This window comes from Bombina bombina, chromosome 2, assembly GCF_027579735.1.
Source record: "Bombina bombina isolate aBomBom1 chromosome 2, aBomBom1.pri, whole genome shotgun sequence".
Lineage (NCBI taxonomy): Eukaryota > Metazoa > Chordata > Amphibia > Anura > Bombinatoridae > Bombina > Bombina bombina.
In genome coordinates this window covers 1,442,955,368-1,442,981,018 of record NC_069500.1, presented here as the reverse complement: position 1 = coordinate 1,442,981,018, position 25,651 = coordinate 1,442,955,368, and the positions used below count along the sequence as shown (strand labels likewise).

At 40.8% G+C, this 25,651-nt stretch overlaps 1 protein-coding gene and 1 long non-coding RNA gene across 2 annotated transcripts in view; one reads left to right on the top strand and one right to left on the bottom strand.

Moving 5' to 3' along the window:
- Positions 1–18,591, top strand: part of LOC128650455 (programmed cell death protein 4-like) — a 220,907-nt gene extending 202,316 nt beyond the window's left edge. The window contains exons 10-11 of the mRNA XM_053704405.1: positions 9,646–9,785; positions 18,422–18,591. Of these exons, the coding sequence (XP_053560380.1) occupies positions 9,646–9,785; positions 18,422–18,473 (192 nt within the window). The 3' untranslated portion in view covers positions 18,474–18,591. The remainder of the gene's footprint in view (positions 1–9,645; positions 9,786–18,421) is intronic.
- Positions 1–25,651, bottom strand: part of LOC128650456 (uncharacterized) — a 115,942-nt gene that overhangs the window by 35,853 nt on the left and 54,438 nt on the right. The gene's annotated exons all lie outside the window — the stretch shown is intronic.

Here is a 25,651-nt window from a genome sequence, read left to right as displayed (position 1 = left end):
GTGTGATAATTGTGTCTTCTGCTTGCAGTCAGTAGTTAGTAGGTTTATATGGTACCTTGTGTGGTTATGTGCAGGTCAGTGTGATTACTGTGTCTTCTGCTTGCAGTGAGTGATTAGTAGGTTTATCTGGTACATTGTGTGGTTATGTGCAGTTCAGTGTGATTACTGTGTCTTCTGCTTGCAGTGAGTAATTAGTAGGTTTATCTGGTACATTGTGTGGTTATGTGCAGGTCAGTGTGATTAGTGTGTCTTCTGCTTGCAGTGAGTAGTTAGTAGGTTTATCTGGTACGTTGTGTGGTTATGTGCAGGTCAGTGTGATTACTGTGTCTTCTGCTTGCAGTGAGTAGTTAGTAGGTTTATCTGGTACCTTGTGTGGTTATGTGCAGGTCAGTGTGATTAGTGTCTTCTGCTTGCAGTCAGTAGTTGTTAGGTTTATCTGGTACGTTGTGTGGTTATGTGCAGGTCAGTGTGATTAGTGTGTCTTCTGCTTGCAGTGAGTAATTAGTAGGTTTATCTAGTACCTTGTGTGGTTATGTTCAGGTTAGTGTGATTAGTGTCTTCTGCTTGCAGTCAGTAGTTAGTAGGTTTATCTGGTACGTTGTGTGGTTATGTGCAGGGCAGTGTGATAACTGTGTCTTCTTCTTGCAGTGAGTAATTAGTAGGTTTATCTAGTACCTTGTGTGGTTATGTGAAGGTCAGTGTGATTAGTGTCTTCTGCTTGCAGTGAGTAGTTAGTAGGTTTATCTGGTACGTTGTGTGGTTATGTGCAGGGCAGTGTGATAACTGTGTCTTCTGCTTGCAGTGAGTAATTAGCAGGTTTATCTGGTACCTTGTGTGGTTATGTGAAGGTCAGTGTGATTACTGTGTCTTCTGCTTGCAGTGAGTAATTAGTAGGTTTATCTAGTACCTTGTGTGGTTATGTGAAGGTCAGTGTGATAATTGTGTCTTCTGCTTGCAGTCAGTAGTTAGTAGGTTTATCTGGTACGTTGTGTGGTTATGTGCAGGTCAGTGTGATTACTGTGTCTTCTGCTTGCAGTGAGTAATTAGTAGGTTTATCTGGTACCTTGTTTGGTTATGTGCAGGTCAGTGTGATTAGTGTGTCTTCTGCTTGCAGTCAGTAGTTAGTAGGTTTATCTAGTACCTTGTGTGGTTATGTGCAGGTCAGTGTGATTAGTGTCTTCTGCTTGCAGTGAGTAGTTAGTAGGTTTATCTGGTACTGTGTGTGGTTATGTGCAGGTCAGTGTGATTACTGTGTCTTCTGCTTGCAGTGAGTAGTTAGTAGGTTTATCTGGTACGTTGTGTGGTTATGTGCAGGGCAGTGTGATAACTGTGTCTTCTGCTTGCAGTGAGTAATTAGCAGGTTTATCTGGTACGTTGTGTGGTTATGTGCAGGTCAGTGTGATTACTGTGTCTTCTGCTTACAGTCAGTAGTTAGTAGGTTTATCTGGTACATTGTGTGGTTAAGTGCAGGTCAGTGTGATTACTGTGTCTTCTGCTTGCAGTCAGTAGTTAGTAGGTTTATCTGGTACTGTGTGTGGTTATGTGCAGGCCAGTGTGATTACTGTGTCTTCTGCTTGCAGTGAGTAATTAGTAGGTTTATCTGGTACATTGTGTGGTTATGTGCAGGTCAGTGTGATTAGTGTGTCTTCTGCTTGCAGTGAGTAATTAGTAGGTTTATCTGGTATCTTGTGTGGTTATGTGCAGGTCAGTGTGATTAGTGTCTTCTGCTTGCAGTCAGTAGTTAGTAGGTTTATCTGGTACATTGTGTGGTTATGTGCAGGTCAGTGTGATTAGTGTGTCTTCTGCTTGCAGTGAGTAGTTAGTAGGTTTATCTGGTACGTTGTGTGGTTATGTGCAGGTCAGTGTGATTACTGTGCCTTCTGCTTGCAGTCAGTAGTTAGTAGGTTTATCTGGTATCTTGTGTGGCTATGTGCAGGTCAGTGTGATTACTGTGTCTTCTGCTTGCAATCAGTAGTTAGTAGGTTTATATGGTACCTTGTGTGGTTATGTACAGGTCAGTGTGATTAGTGTGTCTTCTGCTTGCAGTCAGTAGTTAGTAGGTTTATCTGGTATCTTGTGTGGTTATGTGCAGGTCACTGTGATTAGTCTGTCTTCTGCTTGCAATCAGTAGTTAGTAGGTTTATATGGTACCTTGTGTGGTTATGTGCAGGTCAGTGTGATTACTGTGTCTTCTGCTTGCAATCAGTAGTTAGTAGGTTTATATGGTACCTTGTGTGGTTATGTGCAGGTCAGTGTGATTACTGTGTCTTCTGCTTACAGTGAGTAATTAGTAGGTTTATCTGGTACCTTGTGTGGTTATGTGCAGGTCAGTGTGATTAGTGTGTCTTCTGCTTGCAGTCAGTAGTTAGTAGGTTTATCTGGTACTGTGTGTGGTTATGTGCAGGTCAGTGTGATTAGTGTCTTCTGCTTGCAGCGAGTAATTAGTAGGTTTATCTTGTACTGTGTGTGGTTATGTGCAGGTCAGTGTGATTACTGTCTTCTGCTTGCATTGAGTAGTTAGTAGTTTAATCTGGTACCTTGTGTGGTTATGTGCAGGGCAGTGTGATAACTGTGTCTTCTTCTTGCAGTGAGTAGTTAGTAGGTTTATCTGGTACCTTGTGTGGTTATATGCAGGTCAGTGTGATTAGTGTGTCTTCTCCTTGCAGTCAGTAGTTAGTAGGTTTATCTGGTACCTTGTGTGATTATGTTCAGGGCAGTGTGATAACTGTGTCTTCTGCTTTCAGTGAGTAATTAGTAGGTTTAATTGTGTGGTTATGTGCAGGTCAGTGTGATTACTGTGTCTTCTGCTTGCAGTCAGTAGTTAGTAGGTTTATTTGGTACCTTTTGTGGTTATGTGCAGGTCATTGTGATTGGTGTGTCTTCTGCTTGCAGTGAGTAGTTAGAAGTTTATCTGGTACATTGTGTGGTTATGTGTAGGTCAGTGTGATTAGTGTGTCTTCTGCTTGCAGTGAGTAGTTAGTAGGTTTGCCTGGTACATTGTGTGGTTATGTGCAGGTCAGTTTGATTATTGTGTCTTCTGCTTGCAGTCAGTAGTTAGTAGGTTTACCTGGTACCTTTTGTGGTTATGTGCAGGTCAGTGTGATTATTGTGTCTTCTGCTTGCAGTCAGTAGTTAGTAGGTTTATTTGGTACCTTCTGTGGTTTAGTGCAGGTCAGTGTGATTAGTGTGTCTTCTGCTTGCAGTCAGTAGTTATTAGGTTTACCTGGTACCTTGTGTGGTTATGTGCAGGTCAGTGTGATTAGTGTGTCTTCTGCTTGCAGTCAGTAGTTATTAGGTTTACCTGGTACCTTGTGTGGTTATGTGCAGGTCAGTGTGATAATTGTGTCTTCTGCTTGTAGTTAGTAGGTTTACCTGGTGCATTGTGTGGTTATGTGCAGGTCAGTGCGATTAGTGTGTCTTCTGCTTGCAGTCAGTAGTTAGTAGGTTTATATGGTACCTTGTGTGGTTAAGTGCAGGTCAGTGTGATTAGTGTGTCTTCTGCATGCAGTCAGTAGTTAGTAGGTTTATATGGTACCTTGTGTGGTTAAGTGTAGGTCAGTGTGATTACTGTGTCTTCTGCATGCAGTCAGTAGTTAGTAGGTTTATTTGGTACCTTGTGTGGTTATGTGCAGGTCAGTGTGATTACTGTGTCTTCTGCTTGCAGTGAGTAGTTAGTAGGTTTATCTGGTATCTTGTGTGGTTATGTGCAGGTCAGTGTGATTAGTGTCTTCTGCTTGCAGTCAGTAGTTAGTAGGTTTATCTGGTACCTTTTGTGGTTATGTGCAGGTCAGTGTGATTAGTGTGTCTTCTGCTTGCAGTCAGTAGTTAGTAGGTTTATCTGGTACCTTGTGTGATTATGTTCAGGGCAGTGTGATAACTGTGTCTTCTGCTTGCAGTCAGTAGTTAGTAGGTTTATCTAGTACCTTGTGTGGTTAAGTGCAGGTCAGTGTGATTAGTGTGTCTTCTATTTGCAGTCAGTAGTTCGTAGGTTTACCCGGTACATTGTGTGGTTATGTGTAGGTCAGTGTGATTAGTGTGTCTTCTGCTTGCAGTCAGTAGTTAGCAGGTTTATCTGGTACATTGTGTGGTTATGTGCAGGTCACTGTGATTAGTCTGTCTTTTGCTTGCAGTGAGTAGTTAGTAGGTTTACCTGGTACCTTGTGTGGTTATGTGCAGGTCAGTGTGATTATTGTGTCTTCTGCTTGCAGTCTATAGTTAGTAGGTTTATTTGGTACCTTGTGTGGTTTAGTGCAGGTCAGTGTGATTAGTGTGTCTTCTGCTTGCAGTCAGTAGTTATTAGGTTTACCTGGTACCTTGTGTGGTTATGTGCAGGTCAGTGTGATAATTGTGTCTTCTGCTTGCAGTGAGTAGTTAGTAGGTTTACCTGGTGCATTGTGTGGTTATGTGCAGGTCAGTGTGATTATTGTGTCTTCTGCTTGCAGTCAGTAGTTAGTAGGTTTATATGGTACCTTGTGTGGTTAAGTGTAGGTCAGTGTGATTAGTGTGTCTTCTGCTTGCAGTCAGTAGTTAGTAGGTCTGTCTGGTACGTTGTGTGGTTATGTGCAGGTCAGTGTGATTAATGTGTATTCTGCTTGCAGTCAGTAGTTAGTAGGTCTGTCTGGTACGTTGTGTGGTTATGTGCAGGTCAGCGGGATTAGTGTGTCTTCTGCTTGCAGCCAGTTGTTAGTAGGTTTACCTGGTACGTTGTGTGGTTATGTGCAGGTCAGTGTGATTAGTATGTCTTCTGCTTGCAGTCAGTAGTTAGTAGGTCTGTCTGGTATGTTGTGTGGTTATGTGCAGGTCAGCGGGATTAGTGTGTGTTCTGTTTGCAGTCAGTTGTTAGTAGGTTTACCTGGTACCTTGTGTGGTTATGTGCAGGTCAGTGTGATAATTGTGTCTTCTGCTTGCAGTGAGTAGTTAGTAGGTTTACCTGGTGCATTGTGTGGTTATGTGCAGGTCAGTGTGATTATTGTGTCTTCTGTTTGCAGTCAGTAGTTAGTAGGTTTATATGGTACCTTGTGTAGGTCAGTGTGATTAGTGTGTCTTCTGCTTGCAGTTAGTAGTTAGTAGGTTTGCCTGGTACATTGTGTGGTTATGTGCAGGTCAGCGGGATTAGTGTGTCTTCTGCTTGCAGTGAGTAGTTAGTAGGTTTATCTGGTACGTTGTGTGGTTATGTGCAGGTCAGTGTGATTAGTGTGCCTTCTGCTTGCAGTCAGTAGTTAGTAGGTCTGTCTGGTACGTTGTGTGGTTATGTGCAGGTCAGCGGGATTAGTGTGTCTTCTGCTTGCAGTCAGTTGTTAGTAGGTTTATCTGGTACATTGTGTGGTTATGTGCAGGTCAGTGTGATTTGTGTGTCTTCTGCTTGCAGTCAGTAGTTATAATGTTTATTTGGCAGGTTAGTTTGATTACTGTGTCTTCTGCTTGCAGTCATTAGTTAGTAGGTTTATCTGGTATCTTGTGTCGTTAAGTGCAGGTCAGTGTGATTACTGTGTCTTCTGCTTGCAGTCAGTAGATAGTACGTTTATCGGGTATCTTGTGTGGTTATGTGCAGGTCAGTGTGATTTGTTTCTTCTGCTTGCAGTCAGTAGTTAGTAGGTTTATCCGGTACCTTGTGTGGTTACGTGCATGTTAGTGTGATTACTGTGTCTTCTGCTTGCAGTCAGTAGGTTTATTTGGTACCTTGTGTGATTATGTGCAGGTCAGTGTGATTAGTGTGTCTTCTGCATGCAGTCAGTAGTTAGTAGGTTTATTTGGTACCTTGTGTGGTTATGTGCAGGTCAGTGTGATTACTGTGTCTTCTGCTTGCAGTGAGTAGTTAGTAGGTATACCTGGTACCTTGTGAGGTTATGGTCAGGTCAGTGTGATTAGTATGTATTTTGCTTGCAGTGAGTAGTTAGTAGATTTATTTGGCACCTTGTGTGGTTAAGTGCAGGTCAGTGTGATTACAGTGTCTTCTGCTTGCAGTCAGTAGTTAGTAGGTTTATTTGGTACCTTGTGTGGTTATGTGCAGGTCAGTGTGATTACAGTGTCTTCTGCTTGCAGTCAGTAGTTAGTAGGTTTATCTGGTAGGTTGTGTGGTTGTGTGCAGGTCAGTGTGATTACTGCGTCTTCTGCTTGCAGTGAGTAGTTAGTAGGTTTATTTGGTACCTTGTGTGGTTATGTGCAGGTCAGTGTGATTACTGTGTCTTCTGCTTGCAGTCAGTAGTTAGTAGGTTTATCTGGTACCTTGTGTGGTTAAGTGCAGGTCAATGTGATTAGTGTGTCTTCTGCTTGCAGCCAGTAGTTAGTAGGTTTATCTGGTACCTTGTGAGGTTATGTGCAGGTCAGTGTGATTACCGTGTCTTCTGCTTGCAGTCAGTAGTTAGTAGGTTTATCTGGTACCTTGTGTGGTTAAGTGCAGGTCAGTGTGATTTGTGTGTCTTCTGCTTGCAGTCAGTAGTTAGTAGGTTTATCTGGTACCTTGTGTGGTCAAGTGCAGGTCAGTGTGATTTGTGTGTCTTCTGCTTGCAGTCAGTAGTTAGTAGGTTTATCTGGTACGTTGTGTGGTTATGTGCAGGTCAGTGTGATTAGTGTGTCTTCTGCTTGCAGCCAGTAGTTATTAGGTTTACCTGGTACCTTGTGTGGTTATGTGCAGGTCAGTGTGATAATTGTGTCTTCTGCTTGTAGTTAGTAGGTTTACCTGGTACCTTGTGTGGTTATGTTTAGGTCAGTGTGATTAGTGTGTCTTCTGCTTGCAGTCAGTAGTTGGCAGCCTTCCTCTTTCCCGCCTCTTCCCCCTAAATGCCTCTGCCAGGCTGATCCACCTTCCCGTCGATCTGTATCTGCTGCACCTCTCTGTGAGTCCCTTCATTGGCTCCCCATTCACAGCAGAATTAAATTAAAAATTCTCACCCTTACATACAAAACTCTCACGAAAGCCGCTCCCCTCTACCTATCCTCTCTAATACACAAGTATACTCCAGCCCGTCCACTAAGATTCAACAATGACCTGCTCCTTGCATCCGCAACTATCACCTCCTCTCATGCTAGACTGCAGGACTTCTCTCGTGCAGCACCTACCCTCTGGAACACTCTCCCTAGTGCTGTCAGGCTTTGCCCTACTCTTTCTTCCTTTAAATGCTCCCTGAAGACTTTTCTGTTCAGAGAAGCCTACCACCCAACTCAATAATAAATTAATTTTACTTACCTAATATTTCCCTCATCTAACTCTGTATTAACATCCTTCTCAATCTTGCAGTCCTCACCTCCTGTTTCCCAACCTCCTACCCTTCTAGATTGTAAGTTCCCATGGGAATAGGGCCCTCAATCCCTCTTGTATGTGTTTGTAAATTTTGTCCTGTATCTTACAAGTCTTGTATTGTTTTATTTAAATGAATTGTATCCATGGACAGCGCTGCAGAATATGTTGGTGCTTCATAAATAAAGTATAATAATAATAATAATAATAGTAGGTTTATCTGGTATCTTGTGTGGTTAAGTGCAGGTCAGTGTGATTTGTGTGTCTTCTGCTTGCAGTCAGTAGTTAGTAGCTTTATCTAGTACGTTGTGTGGTTATGTGCAGGTCAGTGTGATTACTGTGTCTTCTGCTTGCAGTCAGTAGTTAGTAGGTTTATCTGGTACCTTGTGTGGTTATGTGCAGGTCAGTGTGATTACTGTGTCTTCTGCTTGCAGTCAGTAGTTAGTAGGTTTATCTGGTATCTTGTGTGGTTATGTGCAGGCCAGTGTGATTACTGTGTCTTCTGCTTGCAGTCAGTAGTTAGTAGGTTTATCTGGTACCTTGTGTGGTTATGTGCAGGTCAGTGTGATTACTGTGTCTTCTGCTTGCAGTCAGTAGTTAGTAGGTTTATCTGGTATCTTGTGTGGTTTAGTGCAGGTCAGTGTGATTAGTGTGTCTTCTGCTTGCAATCAGTAGTTAGTAGGTTTATCTGGTACCTTGTGTGGTTAAGTGCAAGTCAGTGTGATTACTGTGTCTTCTGCTTGCTGTCAGTAGTTAGTAGGTTTATCTGGTACCTTGTGTGGTTAAGTGCAGGTCAGTGTGATTATTGTGTCTTCTGCTTGCAGTCAGTAGTTAGTAGGTTTATCTGGTACCTTGTGTGGTTAAGTGCAAGTCAGTGTGATTACTGTGTCTTCTGCTTGCAGTCAGTAGGTTTATCTGGTACCTTTTGTGGTTAAGTGCAGGTCAGTGTGATTAGTGTCTTCTGCTTGCAGTCAGTAGTTAGTAGGTTTATCTGGTACCTTGTGTGGTTATGTGCAGGTCAGTGTGATAACTGTGTCTTCTGCTTGCAGTGAGTAGTTAGTAGGTTTATCTGGTACTGTGTGTGGTTATGTGCAGGTCAGTGTGATTAGTGTGTCTTCTGCTTGCAGTCAGTAGTTAGTAGGTTTATCTGGTACCTTGTGTGGTTATGTGCAGGTCAGTGTGATTAGTGTGCCTTCTGCTTGCAGTCAGTAGTTAGTAGGTTTATCTGGTATATTGTGTGGTTAAATGCAGGTCAGTGTGATTAGTGTGTCTTCTGCTTGCAGTCAGTAGTTAGTAGGTTTATCTGGTACCTTGTGTGGTTAAGTGCAGGTCAGTGTGATTAGTGTGTCTTCTGATTGCAGTCAGTAGTTAGTAGGTTTATCTGGTACATTGTGTGGTTAAGTGCAGGTATCAGTGTGATTAGTGTCTTCTGCTTGCAGTCAGTAGTTATTAGGTTTATCTGGTACCTTGTGTGGTTAAGTGCAGGTCAGTGTGATTACTGTGTCTTCTGCTTGCAGCCAGTAGTTAGTAGGTTTATCTGGTACCTTGTGTGGTTAAGTGCAGGTCAGTGTGATTAGTGTGTCTTCTGCTTGCAGTCAGTAGTTAGTAGGTTTATCTGGTACGTTGTGTGGTTTAGTGTAGGTCAGTGTGATTACTGTGTCTTCTGCTTGCAGTCAGTAGTTAGTAGGTTTAGCTGGTACGTTGTGTGGTTTAGTGTAGGTCAGTGTGATTACTGTGTCTTCTGCTTGCAGTCAGTAGTTAGTAGGTTTATCTGGTACCTTGTGTGGTTAAGTGCAGGTCAGTGTGATTAGTGTGTCTTCTGCTTGCAGTCAGTAGTTAGTAGGTTTATCTGGTACCTTGTGTGGTTAAGTGCAGGTCAGTGTGATTAGTGTGTCTTCTGCTTGCAGTCAGTAGTTAGTAGGTTTATCTGGTACCTTGTGTGGTTAAGTGCAGGTCAGTGTGATTAGTGTGTCTTCTGCTTGCAGTCAGTAGTTAGTAGGTTTATCTGGTACCTTGTGTGGTTTAGTGTAGGTCAGTGTGATTAGTGTGTCTTCTGCTTGCAGTCAGTAGTTAGTAGGTTTATCTGGTACCTTGTGTGGTTAAGTGCAGGTCAGTGTGATTAGTGTCTTCTGCTTGCAGTCAGTAGTTAGTAGGTTTATCTGGTATCTTGTGTGGTTAAGTGACCGTTATGTGTTTACTAAGAGGGCTTTGTGTCCTGTGCTCTGTAAAGAACCTTGTGCTTTTGAAGGTTATATTGTCTCTCCCATACAACACAGGCTGTTTTTGTCTTTGGTGTTGTATCTGATATGCTGTGATGTCTATGTATTATTGCATTCATATAAATAGAATACCCCCCTTGTTGTATTGTTATGACTAAGCTATTCACTGATGTTTTCTGTATTCTACAGGGATTCCAGCGAGTGTATGATGAACTACCAGATCTCAGTCTGGATGTGCCACATGCCCAAACGGTGATGGAAAAGTTGGTGGACCTGTGTTATCAGGAGGGGGTGATAACTCAGCAGTTAAGGGACCAGTGCCCTGTAAGGTGTGTCACTGTGTGTTATTGTATGTTACTACATGTGTATATGACATTGTTCTATATTCACTAAGAATGGTGAGACCAGAGACATTCCCTGATATTGCATCTTGTTAATCTCACCGGATTTACTAAGACAAAGCACTCTGAATGCAGCTTCACTGTCTAATAAACATAAGGGATCCTTGACTTCATCTATGTGTTTAAAGTTAATTGCAGGACTCCCTGAGATGTTATTTATATGTCATACTAGAATAGATAAATACACTTGTCCTAAGCACAAGCAGTAATCAGTATCAGCGCTATTATAAGTCTGGCAGTTACCCAGGCACAGACCTTAGCCTCTCGTGACACCATAAGGACCTCTTTTATTTATGGTTTTGTACGACATCAGGAAGCCACAACTCTGTTCACAAAACAAGTGAGAGATTTCATGAGACAGGAGGTGATTCCCAGTAGAGCCCTGTGATTTTAACATGGCAGCTACTGGCGCAGGATAATTACTTGTGTATGAGCAGAGTACAAGGGAAGGGCACTTTTCTCTAGGTCACATCATTTGAACCCTTCTTTGGCAAACAGTGTGAGGTTTTATTTTGTTTCCTGTCCATATGGATGGAAGAGCTAAGTTATCACTGTGAAACCACTGAGGTGTCAGATTCACCACAGTTACAGAGTCCCAGATTCATTGACATTGAAACGCTTATTGACTGAATAAAAGAGCAGTGAGTAGGGTTAAGTGAGGGGTCCCATTATAACAGACTATTATTACAGACTTATTAGTGCTGCTGTGTGTTACAGAGAATACGTAACTGTTTGAGTGTGTGTGTGTATGTGTGTGCGTGTGTATGTATGTATGTGAGGGTGTGTGTATGTGAGGGTGTGTGCGTGTGTGTATGTATGTGAGGGTGTGTGTATGTGAGGGTGTGTGCGTGTGTGTATGTATGTGAGTGTATCTGTGTATGTATGTGAGGGTGTGTGTATATGTATTGGTGTGTGACTGTGTATGTATGTGAGGGTGTGTATGTATGTGAGGGTGTGTATGTATGTGAGGGTGTGTATCTAAGTGTGTGTGTGTGTATATATGTATGTGAGGGTGTGTGAGTGTGTGTGTATGTATGTATGTATGTGAGGGGGTGTATGTGAGGGTATGTGTGTATGTATGTGAAGGTGTGTGTATGTATGTGAGGATGTGTGAGTGTGTGTATGTATGTATATGAGAGGGTGTGTATGTATGTGAGGGTGTGTGTGTGTGTATGTATGTGAGGGTGTGTGTATGTGAGGGTGTGTGCGTGTGAGTATGTATGTGAGTGTATCTGTGTATGTATGTGAGGGTGTGTGTATATGTATGGGTGTGTGACTGTGTATGTATGTGAGGGTGTGTATGTATGTGAGTGTGTGTATCTAAGTGTGTGTGTGTGTATATGTATGTGAGGGTGTGTGTGTATGTATGTATGTATGTATGTGAGGGTGTGTGTATGTGAGGGTGTGTGCGTGTGAGTATGTATGTGAGTGTATCTGTGTATGTATGTGAGGGTGTGTATGTATGTGAGTGTGTGTATCTAAGTGTGTGTGTGTGTATATGTATGTGAGGGTGTCTGTGTGTGTGTGTATGTATGTGAGGGGGTGTATGTGAGGGTATGTGTGTATGTATGTGAAGGTGTGTGTATGTATGTGAGGATGTGTGAGTGTGTGTGTATGTATTTATATGAGAGGGTGTGTGTGTGTGTATGTATGTGAGGGGATGTGTGTATGTATGTAAGGGTGTGTGTCTATGTATGTGAGGATGTGTGACTGTGTATGTATGTATAGGGTGTGTGTGTGTATGTATGTGAGGGGGTATGTATTTGAGGGTGTGTGGGTATATGTATTTAAGTGTGTATGTATGTGAGGTTGTATGTATGTGATGATGTGTGTATATGTATGTACGTGTGTGTGTGTATGTATGTGTGTATGTATGTATGGGTGTGTGTATGTATTTATGTATGTGAGTGTGTGTGTGTGTGTGTGTATGTATGCGAGTGTGTGTGTATATGTATTGGTGTGTATATGTATGTGAGGGTGTGTGTATGTATGTGATGGTGGTGTGTGTGTATGTATGTGAGAATGTGTGTGTATGTATGTGAGGGTGTGTGTGTGTGTGTGTGTGTGTGTGTATATGTATTGGTGTGTGTGTATGTATGTATTGGTGTGTATATGTATGTGAGGGTGTGTGTATGTATGTGATGGTGGTGTGTGTGTATGTATGTGAGAATGTGTGTGTATGTATGTGAGGGTGTGTGTGTGTATGTATGTATTGGTGTGTATGTATGTGAGGATGTATGTATGTGAGGGTGTGTGTGTATATGTATTGGTGTGTGTATGTATGTGAGGGTGTGTGTGTATATGTATTGGTGTGTATATATGTGAGGGTGTGTGCATGTGAGGGTGTGTGTATTTGAGGGTGTATGTATGTATGTATGTATGGTAGTGTGTGTATGTATTTATGTGAGGGTGTGTGTGTATGTATGTAAGTGTGTGTATATATGTGAGGGTGTGTGCATGTGAGGTTGTGTATGTATTTGAGGGTGTGTGTATGTATGTATATGAGGGTGTGTGTGTATGTATGTGAGGGTGTGTGTATGCATGTGAGGGTGTGTGTGAGAATGTAAGTGTGTGTATGTATGTGAGGGTGTATGTATGGTAGTGTGTGTATGTATGTGAGAATGTGTGTGTATGTATTTCGTGTGTGTGTATGTATGTACTGGTGTGTATGTATGTGAGGATGTATGTATGTGAGGGTGTGTGTATATGTATTGGTGTGGGTGTGTGTGTATGTGAGGGTGTGTATGTATGTATGTGAGGGTGTGTGTATATGTATTGGTGTGTGTATGTATGTGAGGGTGTGTGTGTGTATATGTATTGGTGTGTGTGTATGTATGTATGTATCGGTGTGTGTGTGTATGTTTGTGATGGTGTGTGTGTGTGTGTGTATGTATGTGGGTGTGTGTGCATGTGTCTATTGGTGTGTGTATGTATGGGAGGGTGTGTGTGTGTATGTATGTGAGGGTGTGTGTGTGTGTATGTATGTGAGGGTGTGTGTCTGAGTATGTGAGGGTGTGTGTATTTATGTAAGGGTGTATGTGAGGGTGTGTTTTATGTATGTGAGGGTGTGTGCATGTATGTAAGTGTGTGTGAGGGTGTGTATATATGTGAGGGTGTGTGCATGTGAGGGTGTGTGCATGTGAGGGTGTATGTATGTATGGTAGTGTGTGTATGTATGTGAGGGGGTGTGTGTGTAAGTGTGTGTATATATGTGAGGGTGTGTGCATGTGAGGTTGTGTATGTATTTGAGGTTGTGTGTATGTATGTATATGAGGGTGTGTGTGTATGTATGTGAGGGTGTGTGTATGCATGTGAGGGTGTGTGTATGCATGTGAGGGTGTGTGTGTGTGAGAATGTAAGTGTGTGTATGTATGTGAGGGTGTATGTATGGTAGTGTGTGTATGTATGTATGTGAGGGTGTATGTGTCTATGTATGTGAGGGTGTGTGTATTTATGTAAGGGTGTGTGTGTGTATGTATGTGAGGGTGTGTTTTATGTATGTGAGGGTGTGTGTGTATGTTTGTAAGTGTGTGTGAGGGTGTGTATATATGTAAGGGTGTGTATGTATGTGAGGGTGTGTGTATGTGAGGGTGTGTGTGTGTATGTTAAGTTGTGTGTGTATGTGTCTATGGATGTATGTGAGGGTGTGTGTATGTATGTATATGAGGGTGTGTGTGTATGTATGTGAGGGTGTGTGTATGTATGTATATGAGGGTGTGTGTATGTATGTATATGAGGGTGTGTGTGTGTGTATGTATGTGAGGGTGTGTGTGTGTATATATGTGTGTGTATATATGTGAGGGGGTGTGTATGTATGTATGTGAGGGTGTGTGTATGCATGTGAGGGTGTGTATGTATGTATGTATGTGAGGGTGGGTTTGTGTGTATGCATGTGAGGGTGTGTTTGTGTGTGAGGGTGTGTAATTGTGTGTATGTATGTGAGGGTTTGTGTGTGTATGGGTGTATGTGTGTGTGTTCGTATGTGAGGGTGTGTGTGTATGAATGTGAGAATGTGTGAGTGTATGTGTGTATGGGTGTGTGTATGTATGTGAAGGGTGTGTGTGTGTTTATGTATTTGATGGTGTATGTATGTGAGGGTGTGTGTATGTATGTGTGTCTATGTGTGTGTATGTGAGGGGGTGTGTATGTATGTATGTGTGTGTGTGTGTATGTGAGGGTGTGTGTGTATGTGAGGGTGTATATATGTACAAATCCAGGGTTTCAACCCACTAGTGAGGTGCGCTCAGGATGGTGAATGATAAACAGAAATGTCCGAAGTCGTGGCAGCTCTTCTGATATGAACAGGAACAATTGATCAATCTACAGCAGGAGACAAGAAGGCGCCGAAATAGGGTGATATCGCCAAAACACTAAGATGTGCTGTGGTAGAACGAGCAATACTTACAAACGAAGCAGCACTATGGCGTGCCTGGAAAGACAGACCGGGACCTCCACAGTCGCCCGGAAGGCCTGCAATGGCAAGCAGCAACCCCAGCCGATCACGTGGTTCATGTGGCCAATCAGGATTCGATCTGCAAACACACCTTCCGTCTCTCTACTCCAATCTTCGGGGAGGTAACAGAGGGGTGTGTAATGGCGGTGGGCACAGGAATCAAAACTCCAGTCACTCAAAAAAAGTGTGTAATATTATGGAACAAAGAGGAGATCCACTCCAGCGAGGTACAAAGAAGAACAAATTTATTAAAATGTCTTAAAATCAGCAACGCGTTTCTCGGCTATGCAGAGCCGTTTCATCAGGCTGTAATATAATTTCTAACAGACCTGCTGCTTAAGTACCTCCTCTAACCAATTGTCATGATCCGGTGTACATGCGCTCAGGAAACAGACCCTCGGGGCAGTGATAGGGATTTGAAGGCGCCGACCCCTGACCCGGGGAAGAGTATCCTGGACGTGGATAGATGATATTCTGTGATTCATAATTGTTAGAAGTTATTGAAGAATTAATGGAGAGTGCAATATTTGTTTACAATATATTCTGGCTTCACTGTGAGTTATAATTAGTTAACAGGAGTAGCTGCAGGATTCAATGAGAGAAATATATAGCAATGTGGAATGTTCAGGCTTCTGAGTAAACAGGTAGAAGTTTGATACTTAGATGTAAACTAAGGTTTGTTGTAGGTTCACGGTACATAATATTATATAAGGTTGTATGTCAGAGTTAAACACAGCAGCACAAGTGATAGTAAACAAGTTGCAAGTCTTAGGCATTAATTACTGTTTTGTGCATATATATGCAAACCAAGGTTTGTTGCAGGTTCACAGTTCATAATATTATGTAGAGCTGTATATCAGTATAAGCAGAGTAGCACAAGTGATAGACAAGTTACAAGTCTCAGGCATTAATTACTGTTTGAGCATATATATGCAAACTAGGTTTGTTGCAGGTTATTTCAGCAATGACAACTAGAAGCAGAGAAATAGTTATAAAGTTCTGAGTAAGATGATGTTATTGTAATTAGAGAGTGATGATAAGCAAAAGTATACTTGATTTATAATAAAGGTCAGAGTTTGTTAAGTAGCTGTGTCCAGGAAACAGAATGGGATTATTTTTGATACTTGCGTTTTGATGATATTTAGCATAGGTAATAGAAAATGCTGTATCTTGGAATAGTTGGTAAATTCATGCAGGAAACAGTCACAGATCTCAGTTGTTCAGGATCACAACTTCAAAGTTAATGCAAAGCACATTAGACCTGAGAAGGCTTAAAAAGAGGCTGAGGTAATCAGGTGCATGAATGATTAATCAGGCAGGCAAGCAAGCTGAATGTAAATACTGCACAAAAGCAGCAGTCAGAGAAGGAAGTCTTAAAGGGATAGTGACATTAGGCTGAGATATGTTACACCAATCATAACACTTCTCAGTTTACACACCCTTCCTTAGGGCGGTTACATTTCAATACCTGAGTCGATTCAAGAAAAATACATACATTAACAATGGTGGATCATATGCATTGCACTTTGTTTATATCATATTAAAGTTACTGTTTGTTTGAATTATTAAATATTTAAATAGACATGTTTTATTCTATTGTAAGCCCACTCCATAAAAATGGTTGCTATATGATAGAACTGACGTTCTATGGCGTTTAAACAAGTATTCCACTATTAACTTAACTATTTAGACATCAATACCATCATTATATGAATTCATAAAATGGATTGAACAAAAAGTATATAATATGATATATTATATTGCCCAAAAAGCCTTAGATGATAAACATAGTAATTATATATACATCAATAGTTAAAAATAATTATTATATAAAAACACACACTCGGTAATCATAAAATATTTCATACATATCCCTTCTAAAATCTATCAATATTATAAAAAATACAACTAATAAAAACAAATATATACGCAATCGCTATGTCCTCTATTAAAGGCATAAAATAACTAAACCGATTGTGTTTATCACAGTATCAAGGCTCATGTCATATTTAATAGTCACCTATATAATAATTGATAGATTTTAGAAGGGATATGTATGAAATATTTTATGATTACTGAGTGTGTGTTTTTATATAATAATTATTTTTAACTATTGATGTATATATAATTACTATGTTTATCATCTAAGGCTTTTTGGGCAATATAATATATCATATTATATACTTTTTGTTCAATCCATTTTATGAATTATATAATGATGGTATTGATGTCTAAATAGCTAAGTTAATAGTGGAATACTTGTTTAAACGCCATAGAACATCAGTTCTATCATATAGCAACCATTTTTATGGAGTGGGCTTACAATAGAATAAAAGAATAAAACTAGAAATTGTATTACAGCCTGATGAAACGGCTCTGCATTGCCGAGAAACGCGTTGCTGATTTTAAGACATTTTAATAAATTTGTTCTTCTTTGTACCTCGCTGGAGTAGATCTCCTCTTTGTTCCATAATATTACACACTTTTTTTGAGTGACTGGAGTTTTGGTTCCCGTGCCCACCGCCATTACACACCCCTCTGTTACCTCCCCGAAGATTGGAGTAGAGAGACGGAAGGTGTGTTTGCAGATCGAATCCTGATTGGCCACACGAACCACGTGATCGGCTGGGGTTGCTGCTTACCATTGTAGGCCTTCCGGGCGACTGTGGAGGTCCCGGTCTGTCTTTCCAGGCACGCCATAGTGCCGCATCGTTTGTAAGTATTGCTCGTTCTACCACAGCACATCTTAGTGTTTTGGCGATATCACCCTATTTCGGCGCCTTCTTGTCTCCCGCTGTAGATTGATCAGTTGTGTGTGTATGTGACTATGGATGTATGTGAGGGTGTGTGTATGGATGTATGTGAGGGTGTGTGTATGTATGTATATGAGGGTGTGTGTGTGTATGTATGTGAGGGTGTGTGTGTGTGTTTGCATGTGAGGCTGTGTGTATGTATGTGTGTTTGTGAATGTAAGTGTGCGTGTATGTATGTAATGGTGTATGTATGTATGGTAGTGTGTATGTATGTGAGGGTGTGTGTGTATGTATGTAAGTGTGTGTGAGGGTGTATATATACTGTATGTGAGGGTGTGTGTGTGTATGTAAGGTTGTGTGTGTATGTGTCTATGTATGTATGTGAGGGTGTGTGTATGTATGTATGTATGTATATGAGGGTGTGTGTGCGTGTGAGGGTGTCTAAGGGTGTGTATGTATGTATGTGAGGGTTTGTGTTTATGTGTGTATGTGTTCGTATGTGAGGGTGTGTGTGTATGTGAGGGTGTATGTATGTATATGAGAGTGTGTGTGTATGGGTGTGTGTATGTATGTGAGGAGATATGTATTTAAGGGTGTGTGTGTGTATGTATGTGTGTCTATGTGTGTGTATGTGAGGGTGTATGTATGTGAAGGTGTGTGTTTATGTATTTGAGGGTGTGTGTATGTATGTGAGGGGATATGTATGTGAGGGGATATGTATGTAAGGGTGTGTGTATGTATGTGTGTCTGTGTGTGTATGTGAGGGGATTTGTATGTCTATGTTAGGGTGTGGGTATGTATGTGAGGGTGTTTGTGTGTATGTATGTGAGGGTGTGTATGTATGTGAGGGTGTTTGTGTGTACCAATGTGTGGGTGTGTGTGTGTATATTTCTGGGGGTGTATGCATCTCTGGGTGTATGTGTATGTATGTGAGGGTGTGGGTGTATGTATGCATGTGTGTGTGTGTGTATGTTAGTGTGTGTGTACATGTTTGTATATTTGACTGTGGGTGTAAGTGAGGCTGTAAGTGCGTGTGTATATTTCTGGGTGTGTATGTGTATACGTGTGTGTATATATGTGGGTGTATGTGAGGATGTGATTTTTGGGGCTGTATGTGAGGGTGTGTATGTCTGTGTGTATGAGGGTGTGTGTGTATATTTCTGGGAGTGTATGTGAGGGTGTGTGTGGGTTGGAGTGAGGGTTTGTATGTGAGGGTGTGTGTGTTTAATTAATATATACAGTACCCGCGCTACAGAATTCTGTGTCACTAATCTATGTCACACTATAATTGGTCAGTACAGTCCCTTGATAACAGGACAGTTCACTCACTTTGCTGATGCTGGGTTTTTTTCTTGCAGAGGCCGTAAACGTTTTGTGAGTGAAGGGGATGGAGGACGTATCAAACAGTAACAGCATCTGTTGTTTCCTGTTCCAAATTTCCCAGAGAGGGGCAGCAACATGTAAAAACATATGGTTTCGAGGGGGTTGCTTCTTGTTATGAAAAAAAATAAACATAAAATACAAAACAGTTTGTAATATGTGCCATAAGTGAGTTTATTAGACAGTGTGCCATAAGTGAGTTTATTAGACCGTGTGCCATAAGTGAGTTTATTAGACCGTGTGCCATAAGTGAGTTTATTAGACAGTGTGCCATAAGTGAGTTTATTAGACCGTGTGCCATAAGTGAGTTTATTAGACCATGTGCCATAAGTGAGTTTATTAGACAGTGTGCCATAAGTGAGTTTATTAGACCGTGTGCCATAAGTGAGTTTATTAGACCCTGTGCCATAAGTGAGTTTATTAGACCGTGTGCTATAAGTGAGTTTATTAGACCGTGTGCCATAAGTGAGTTTATTAGACCGTGTGCCATAAGTGAGTTTATTAGACCGTGTGCCATAAGTGAGTTTATTAGACCGTGTGCCATAAGTGAGTTTATTAGACAGTGTGCCATAAGTGAGTTTATTAGACCGTGTGCCATAAGTGAGTTTATTAGACCCTGTGCCATAAGTGAGTTTATTAGACCGTGTGCTATAAGTGAGTTTATTAGACCCTGTGCCATAAGTGAGTTTATTAGACCGTGTGCCATAAGTGAGTTTATTAGACCGTGTGCCATAAGTGAGTTTATTAGACAGTGTGCCATAAGTGAGTTTATTAGACCGTGTGCCATAAGTGAGTTTATTAGACCATGTGCCATAAGTGAGTTTATTAGACAGTGTGCCATAAGTGAGTTTATTAGACCGTGTGCCATAAGTTAGTTTATTAGACCCTGTGCCATAAGTGAGTTTATTAGACCGTGTGCTATAAGTGAGTTTATTAGACCGTGTGCCATAAGTGAGTTTATTAGACCGTGTGCCATAAGTGAGTTTATTAGACCGTGTGCCATAAGTGAGTTTATTAGACCGTGTGCCATAAGTGAGTTTATTAGACAGTGTGCCATAAGTGAGTTTATTAGACCGTGTGACATAAGTGAGTTTATTAGACCGTGTGCCATAAGTGAGTTTATTAGACAGTGTGCTATAAGTGAGTTTATTAGACCGTGTGCCATAAGTGAGTTTATTAGACCGTGTGCCATAAGTGAGTTTATTAGACCGTGTGCCATAAGTGAGTTTATTAGACCCTGTGCCATAAGTGAGTTTATTAGACAGTGTGCCATAAGTGAGTTTATTAGACCCTGTGCCATAAGTGAGTTTATTAGACCGTGTGCCATAAGTGAGTTTATTAGACAGTGTGCCATAAGTGAGTTTATTAGACAGTGTGCCATAAGTGAGTTTATTAGACCGTGTGCCATAAGTGAGTTTATTAGACAGTGTGCCATAAGTGAGTTTATTAGACCGTGTGCCATAAGTGAGTTTATTAGACAGTGTGCCATAAGTGAGTTTATTAGACCGTGTGCCATAAGTGAGTTTATTAGACCGTGTGCCATAAGTGAGTTTATTAGACAGTGTGCCATAAGTGAGTTTATTAGACCGTGTGCCATAAGTGAGTTTATTAGACCCTGTGCCATAAGTGAGTTTATTAGACCGTGTGCCATAAGTGAGTTTATTAGACAGTGTGCCATAAGTGAGTTTATTAGACCGTGTGCCATAAGTGAGTTTATTAGACCGTGTGCCATAAGTGAGTTTATTAGACAGTGTGCCATAAGTGAGTTTATTAGACCGTGTGCCATAAGTGAGTTTATTAGACAGTGTGCTATAAGTGAGTTTATTAGACAGTGTGCCATAAGTGAGTTTATTAGACAGTGTGCCATAAGTGAGTTTATTAGACCCTGTGCTATAAGTGAGTTTATTAGACCGTGTGCCATAAGTGAGTTTATTAGACCGTGTGCCATAAGTGAGTTTATTAGACAGTGTGCCATAAGTGAGTTTATTAGACAGTGTGCCATAAGTGAGTTTATTAGACCGTGTGCCATAAGTGAGTTTATTAGACCGTGTGCCATAAGTGAGTTTATTAGACCGTGTGCCATAAGTGAGTTTATTAGACCCTGTGCCATAAGTGAGTTTATTAGACAGTGTGCCATAAGTGAGTTTATTAGACCGTGTGCCATAAGTGAGTTTATTAGACAGTGTGCCATAAGTGAGTTTATTAGACCGTGTGCCATAAGTGAGTTTATTAGACAGTGTGCCATAAGTGAGTTTATTAGACCGTGTGCCATAAGTGAGTTTATTAGACCGTGTGCCATAAGTGAGTTTATTAGACCGTGTGCCATAAGTGAGTTTATTAGACCCTGTGCCATAAGTGAGTTTATTAGACCGTGTGCCATAAGTGAGTTTATTAGACAATGTGCTATAAGTGAGTTTATTAGACCGTGTGCCATAAGTGAGTTTATTAGACAGTGTGCCATAAGTGAGTTTATTAGACAGTGTGCCATAAGTGAGTTTATTAGACCGTGTGCCATAAGTGAGTTTATTAGACCCTGTGCCATAAGTGAGTTTATTAGACCGTGTGCCATAAGTGAGTTTATTAGACAGTGTGCCATAAGTGAGTTTATTAGACAGTGTGCCATAAGTGAGTTTATTAGACCGTGTGCCATAAGTGAGTTTATTAGACCGTGTGCCATAAGTGAGTTTATTAGACCGTGTGCCATAAGTGAGTTTATTAGACCGTGTGCCATAAGTGAGTTTATTAGACCGTGTGCCATAAGTGAGTTTATTAGACCGTGTGCCATAAGTGAGTTTATTAGACAGTGTGCCATAAGTGAGTTTATTAGACCGTGTGCCATAAGTGAGTTTATTAGACAGTGTGCCATAAGTGAGTTTATTAGACAGTGTGCCATAAGTGAGTTTATTAGACAGTGTGCCATAAGTGAGTTTATTAGACCGTGTGCCATAATTGAGTTTATTAGACCGTGTGACATAAGTGAGTTTATTAGACAGTGTGCCATAAGTGAGTTTATTAGACCCTGTGCCATAAGTGAGTTTATTAGACAGTGTGCCATAAGTGAGTTTATTAGACCGTGTGCTATAAGTGAGTTTATTAGACCGTGTGACATAAGTGAGTTTATTAGACAGTGTGACATAAGTGAGTTTATTAGACCGTGTGACATAAGTGAGTTTATTAGACAGTGTGCCATAAGTGAGTTTATTAGACCGTGTGCCATAAGTGAGTTTATTAGACCCTGTGCCATAAGTGAGTTTATTAGACCGTGTGCCATAAGTGAGTTTATTAGACCGTGTGCCATAAGTGAGTTTATTAGACTGTGTGCCATAAGTGAGTTTATTAGACCGTGTGCCATAAGTGAGTTTATTAGACCGTGTGCCATAAGTGAGTTTATTAGACCGTGTGCCATAAGTGAGTTTATTAGACCGTGTGCCATAAGTGAGTTTATTAGACCGTGTGCCATAAGTGAGTTTATTAGACCGTGTGCCATAAGTGAGTTTATTAGACCGTGTGCCATAAGTGAGTTTATTAGACCGTGTGCCATAAGTGAGTTTATTAGACCGTGTGCCATAAGTGAGTTTATTAGACCCTGTGCCATAAGTGAGTTTATTAGACCGTGTGCCATAAGTGAGTTTATTAGACCCTGTGCCATAAGTGAGTTTATTAGACCGTGTGCCATAAGTGAGTTTATTAGACCGTGTGCCATAAGTGAGTTTATTAGACCCTGTGCCATAAGTGAGTTTATTAGACAGTGTGCCATAAGTGAGTTTATTAGACCGTGTGCCATAAGTGAGTTTATTAGACCGTGTGCCATAAGTGAGTTTATTAGACCGTGTGCCATAAATGAGTTTATTAGACAGTGTGCCATAAGTGAGTTTATTAGACAGTGTGCTATAAGTGAGTTTATTAGACAGTGTGCCATAAGTGAGTTTATTAGACCGTGTGCCATAAGTGAGTTTATTAGACCGTGTGCCATAAGTGAGTTTATTAGACCGTGTGCCATAAGTGAGTTTATTAGACCATGTGCCATAAGTGAGTTTATTAGACAGTGTGCCATAAGTGAGTTTATTAGACCGTGTGCCATAAGTGAGTTTATTAGACAGTGTGCCATAAGTGAGTTTATTAGACAGTGTGCCATAAGTGAGTTTATTAGACCGTGTGCCATAAGTGAGTTTATTAGACAGTGTGCCATAAGTGAGTTTATTAGACAGTGTGCCATAAGTGAGTTTATTAGACAGTGTGCCATAAGTGAGTTTATTAGACAGTGTGCCATAAGTGAGTTTATTAGACCCTGTGCCATAAGTGAGTTTATTAGACCGTGTGCTATAAGTGAGTTTATTAGACCGTGTGCCATAAGTGAGTTTATTAGACAGTGTGCCATAAGTGAGTTTATTAGACAGTGTGCCATAAGTGAGTTTATTAGACCGTGTGCCACAAGTGAGTTTATTAGACAGTGTGCCATAAGTGAGTTTATTAGACCGTGTGACATAAGTGAGTTTATTAGACCGTGTGCCATAAGTGAGTTTATTAGACCGTGTCAGGGTCTAATAAACTCACTTATGGCACAGGGTCTAATAAACTCACTTATGGCACACGGTCTAATAAACTCACTTATGGCACACGGTCTAATAAACTCACTTATGGCACACGGTCTAATAAACTCACTTATGGCACACGGTCTAATAAACTCACTTATGGCACACGGTCTAATAAACTCACTTATGGCACACGGTCTAATAAACTCACTTATGGCACACTGTCTAATAAACTCACTTATGGCACACTGTCTAATAAACTCACTTATGGCACAGGGTCTAATAAACTCACTTATGTCACACGGTCTAATAAACTCACTTATGGCACAGGGTCTAATAAACTCACTTATGGCACACTGTCTAATAAACTCACTTATGGCACACTGTCTAATAAACTCACTTATGGCACACGGTCTAATAAACTCACTTATAGCACACGGTCTAATAAACTCACTTATGGCACACTGTCTAATAAACTCACTTATGGCACACTGTCTAATAAACTCACTTATGGCACAGGGTCTAATAAACTCACTTATGGCACACGGTCTAATAAACTCACTTATGTCACACGGTCTAATAAACTCACTTATGGCACACTGTCTAATAAACTCACTTATGGCACAGGGTCTAATAAACTCACTTATGGCACACGGTCTAATAAACTCACTTATGGCACACGGTCTAATAAACTCACTTATGGCACACGGTCTAATAAACTCACTTATAGCACACGGTCTAATAAACTCACTTATGGCACACTGTCTAATAAACTCACTTATGGCACACTGTCTAATAAACTCACTTATGGCACACGGTCTAATAAACTCACTTATGGCACAGGGTCTAATAAACTCACTTATGGCACACGGTCTAATAAACTCACTTATGGCACACGGTCTAATAAACTCACTTATGGCACACGGTCTAATAAACTCACTTATGGCACACGGTCTAATAAACTCACTTATGGCACACGGTCTAATAAACTCACTTATGGCACACGGTCTAATAAACTCACTTATGGCACACGGTCTAATAAACTCACTTATGGCACACGGTCTAATAAACTCACTTATGGCACATTGTCTAATAAACTCACTTATGGCACACTGTCTAATAAACTCACTTATGGCACACGGTCTAATAAACTCACTTATGGCACATTGTCTAATAAACTCACTTATGGCACACGGTCTAATAAACTCACTTATGGCGCACGGTCTAATAAACTCACTTATGGCACAGGGTCTAATAAACTCACTTATGGCACACGGTCTAATAAACTCACTTATGGCACACGGTCTAATAAACTCACTTATGGCACACGGTCTAATAAACTCACTTATGGCACACTGTCTAATAAACTCACTTATGGCACACTGTCTAATAAACTCACTTATGGCACACTGTCTAATAAACTCACTTATAGCACACTGTCTAATAAACTCACTTATGGCACACTGTCTAATAAACTCACTTATAGCACACTGTCTAATAAACTCACTTATGGCACACTGTCTAATAAACTCACTTATAGCACACGGTCTAATAAACTCACTTATGGCACACGGTCTAATAAACTCACTTATGGCACACGGTCTAATAAACTCACTTATGGCACACTGTCTAATAAACTCACTTATGGCACACGGTCTAATAAACTCACTTATGGCACACGGTCTAATAAACTCACTTATGGCACACTGTCTAATAAACTCACTTATGGCACACTGTCTAATAAACTCACTTATGGCACACGGTCTAATAAACTCACTTATGGCACACGGTCTAATAAACTCACTTATGGCACACGGTCTAATAAACTCACTTATGGCACACGGTCTAATAAACTCACTTATGGCACACGGTCTAATAAACTCACTTATGGCACACGGTCTAATAAACTCACTTATGGCACAGGGTCTAATAAACTCACTTATGGCACACTGTCTAATAAACTCACTTATGGCACACGGTCTAATAAACTCACTTATGGCACACGGTCTAATAAACTCACTTATGGCACACGGTCTAATAAACTCACTTATGGCACACGGTCTAATAAACTCACTTATGGCACACGGTCTAATAAACTCACTTATGGCACACGGTCTAATAAACTCACTTATGGCACAGGGTCTAATAAACTCACTTATGGCACACGGTCTAATAAACTCACTTATGGCACACTGTCTAATAAACTCACTTATGGCACACGGTCTAATAAACTCACTTATGGCACACGGTCTAATAAACTCACTTATGGCACACGGTCTAATAAACTCACTTATGGCACACTGTCTAATAAACTCACTTATGGCACACTGTCTAATAAACTCACTTATGGCACAGGGTCTAATAAACTCACTTATGTCACACGGTCTAATAAACTCACTTATGGCACAGGGTCTAATAAACTCACTTATGGCACACTGTCTAATAAACTCACTTATGGCACACGGTCTAATAAACTCACTTATGGCACAGGGTCTAATAAACTCACTTATGGCACACTGTCTAATAAACTCACTTATGGCACACTGTCTAATAAACTCACTTATGGCACACGGTCTAATAAACTCACTTATAGCACACGGTCTAATAAACTCACTTATGGCACACTGTCTAATAAACTCACTTATGTCACACGGTCTAATAAACTCACTTATGGCA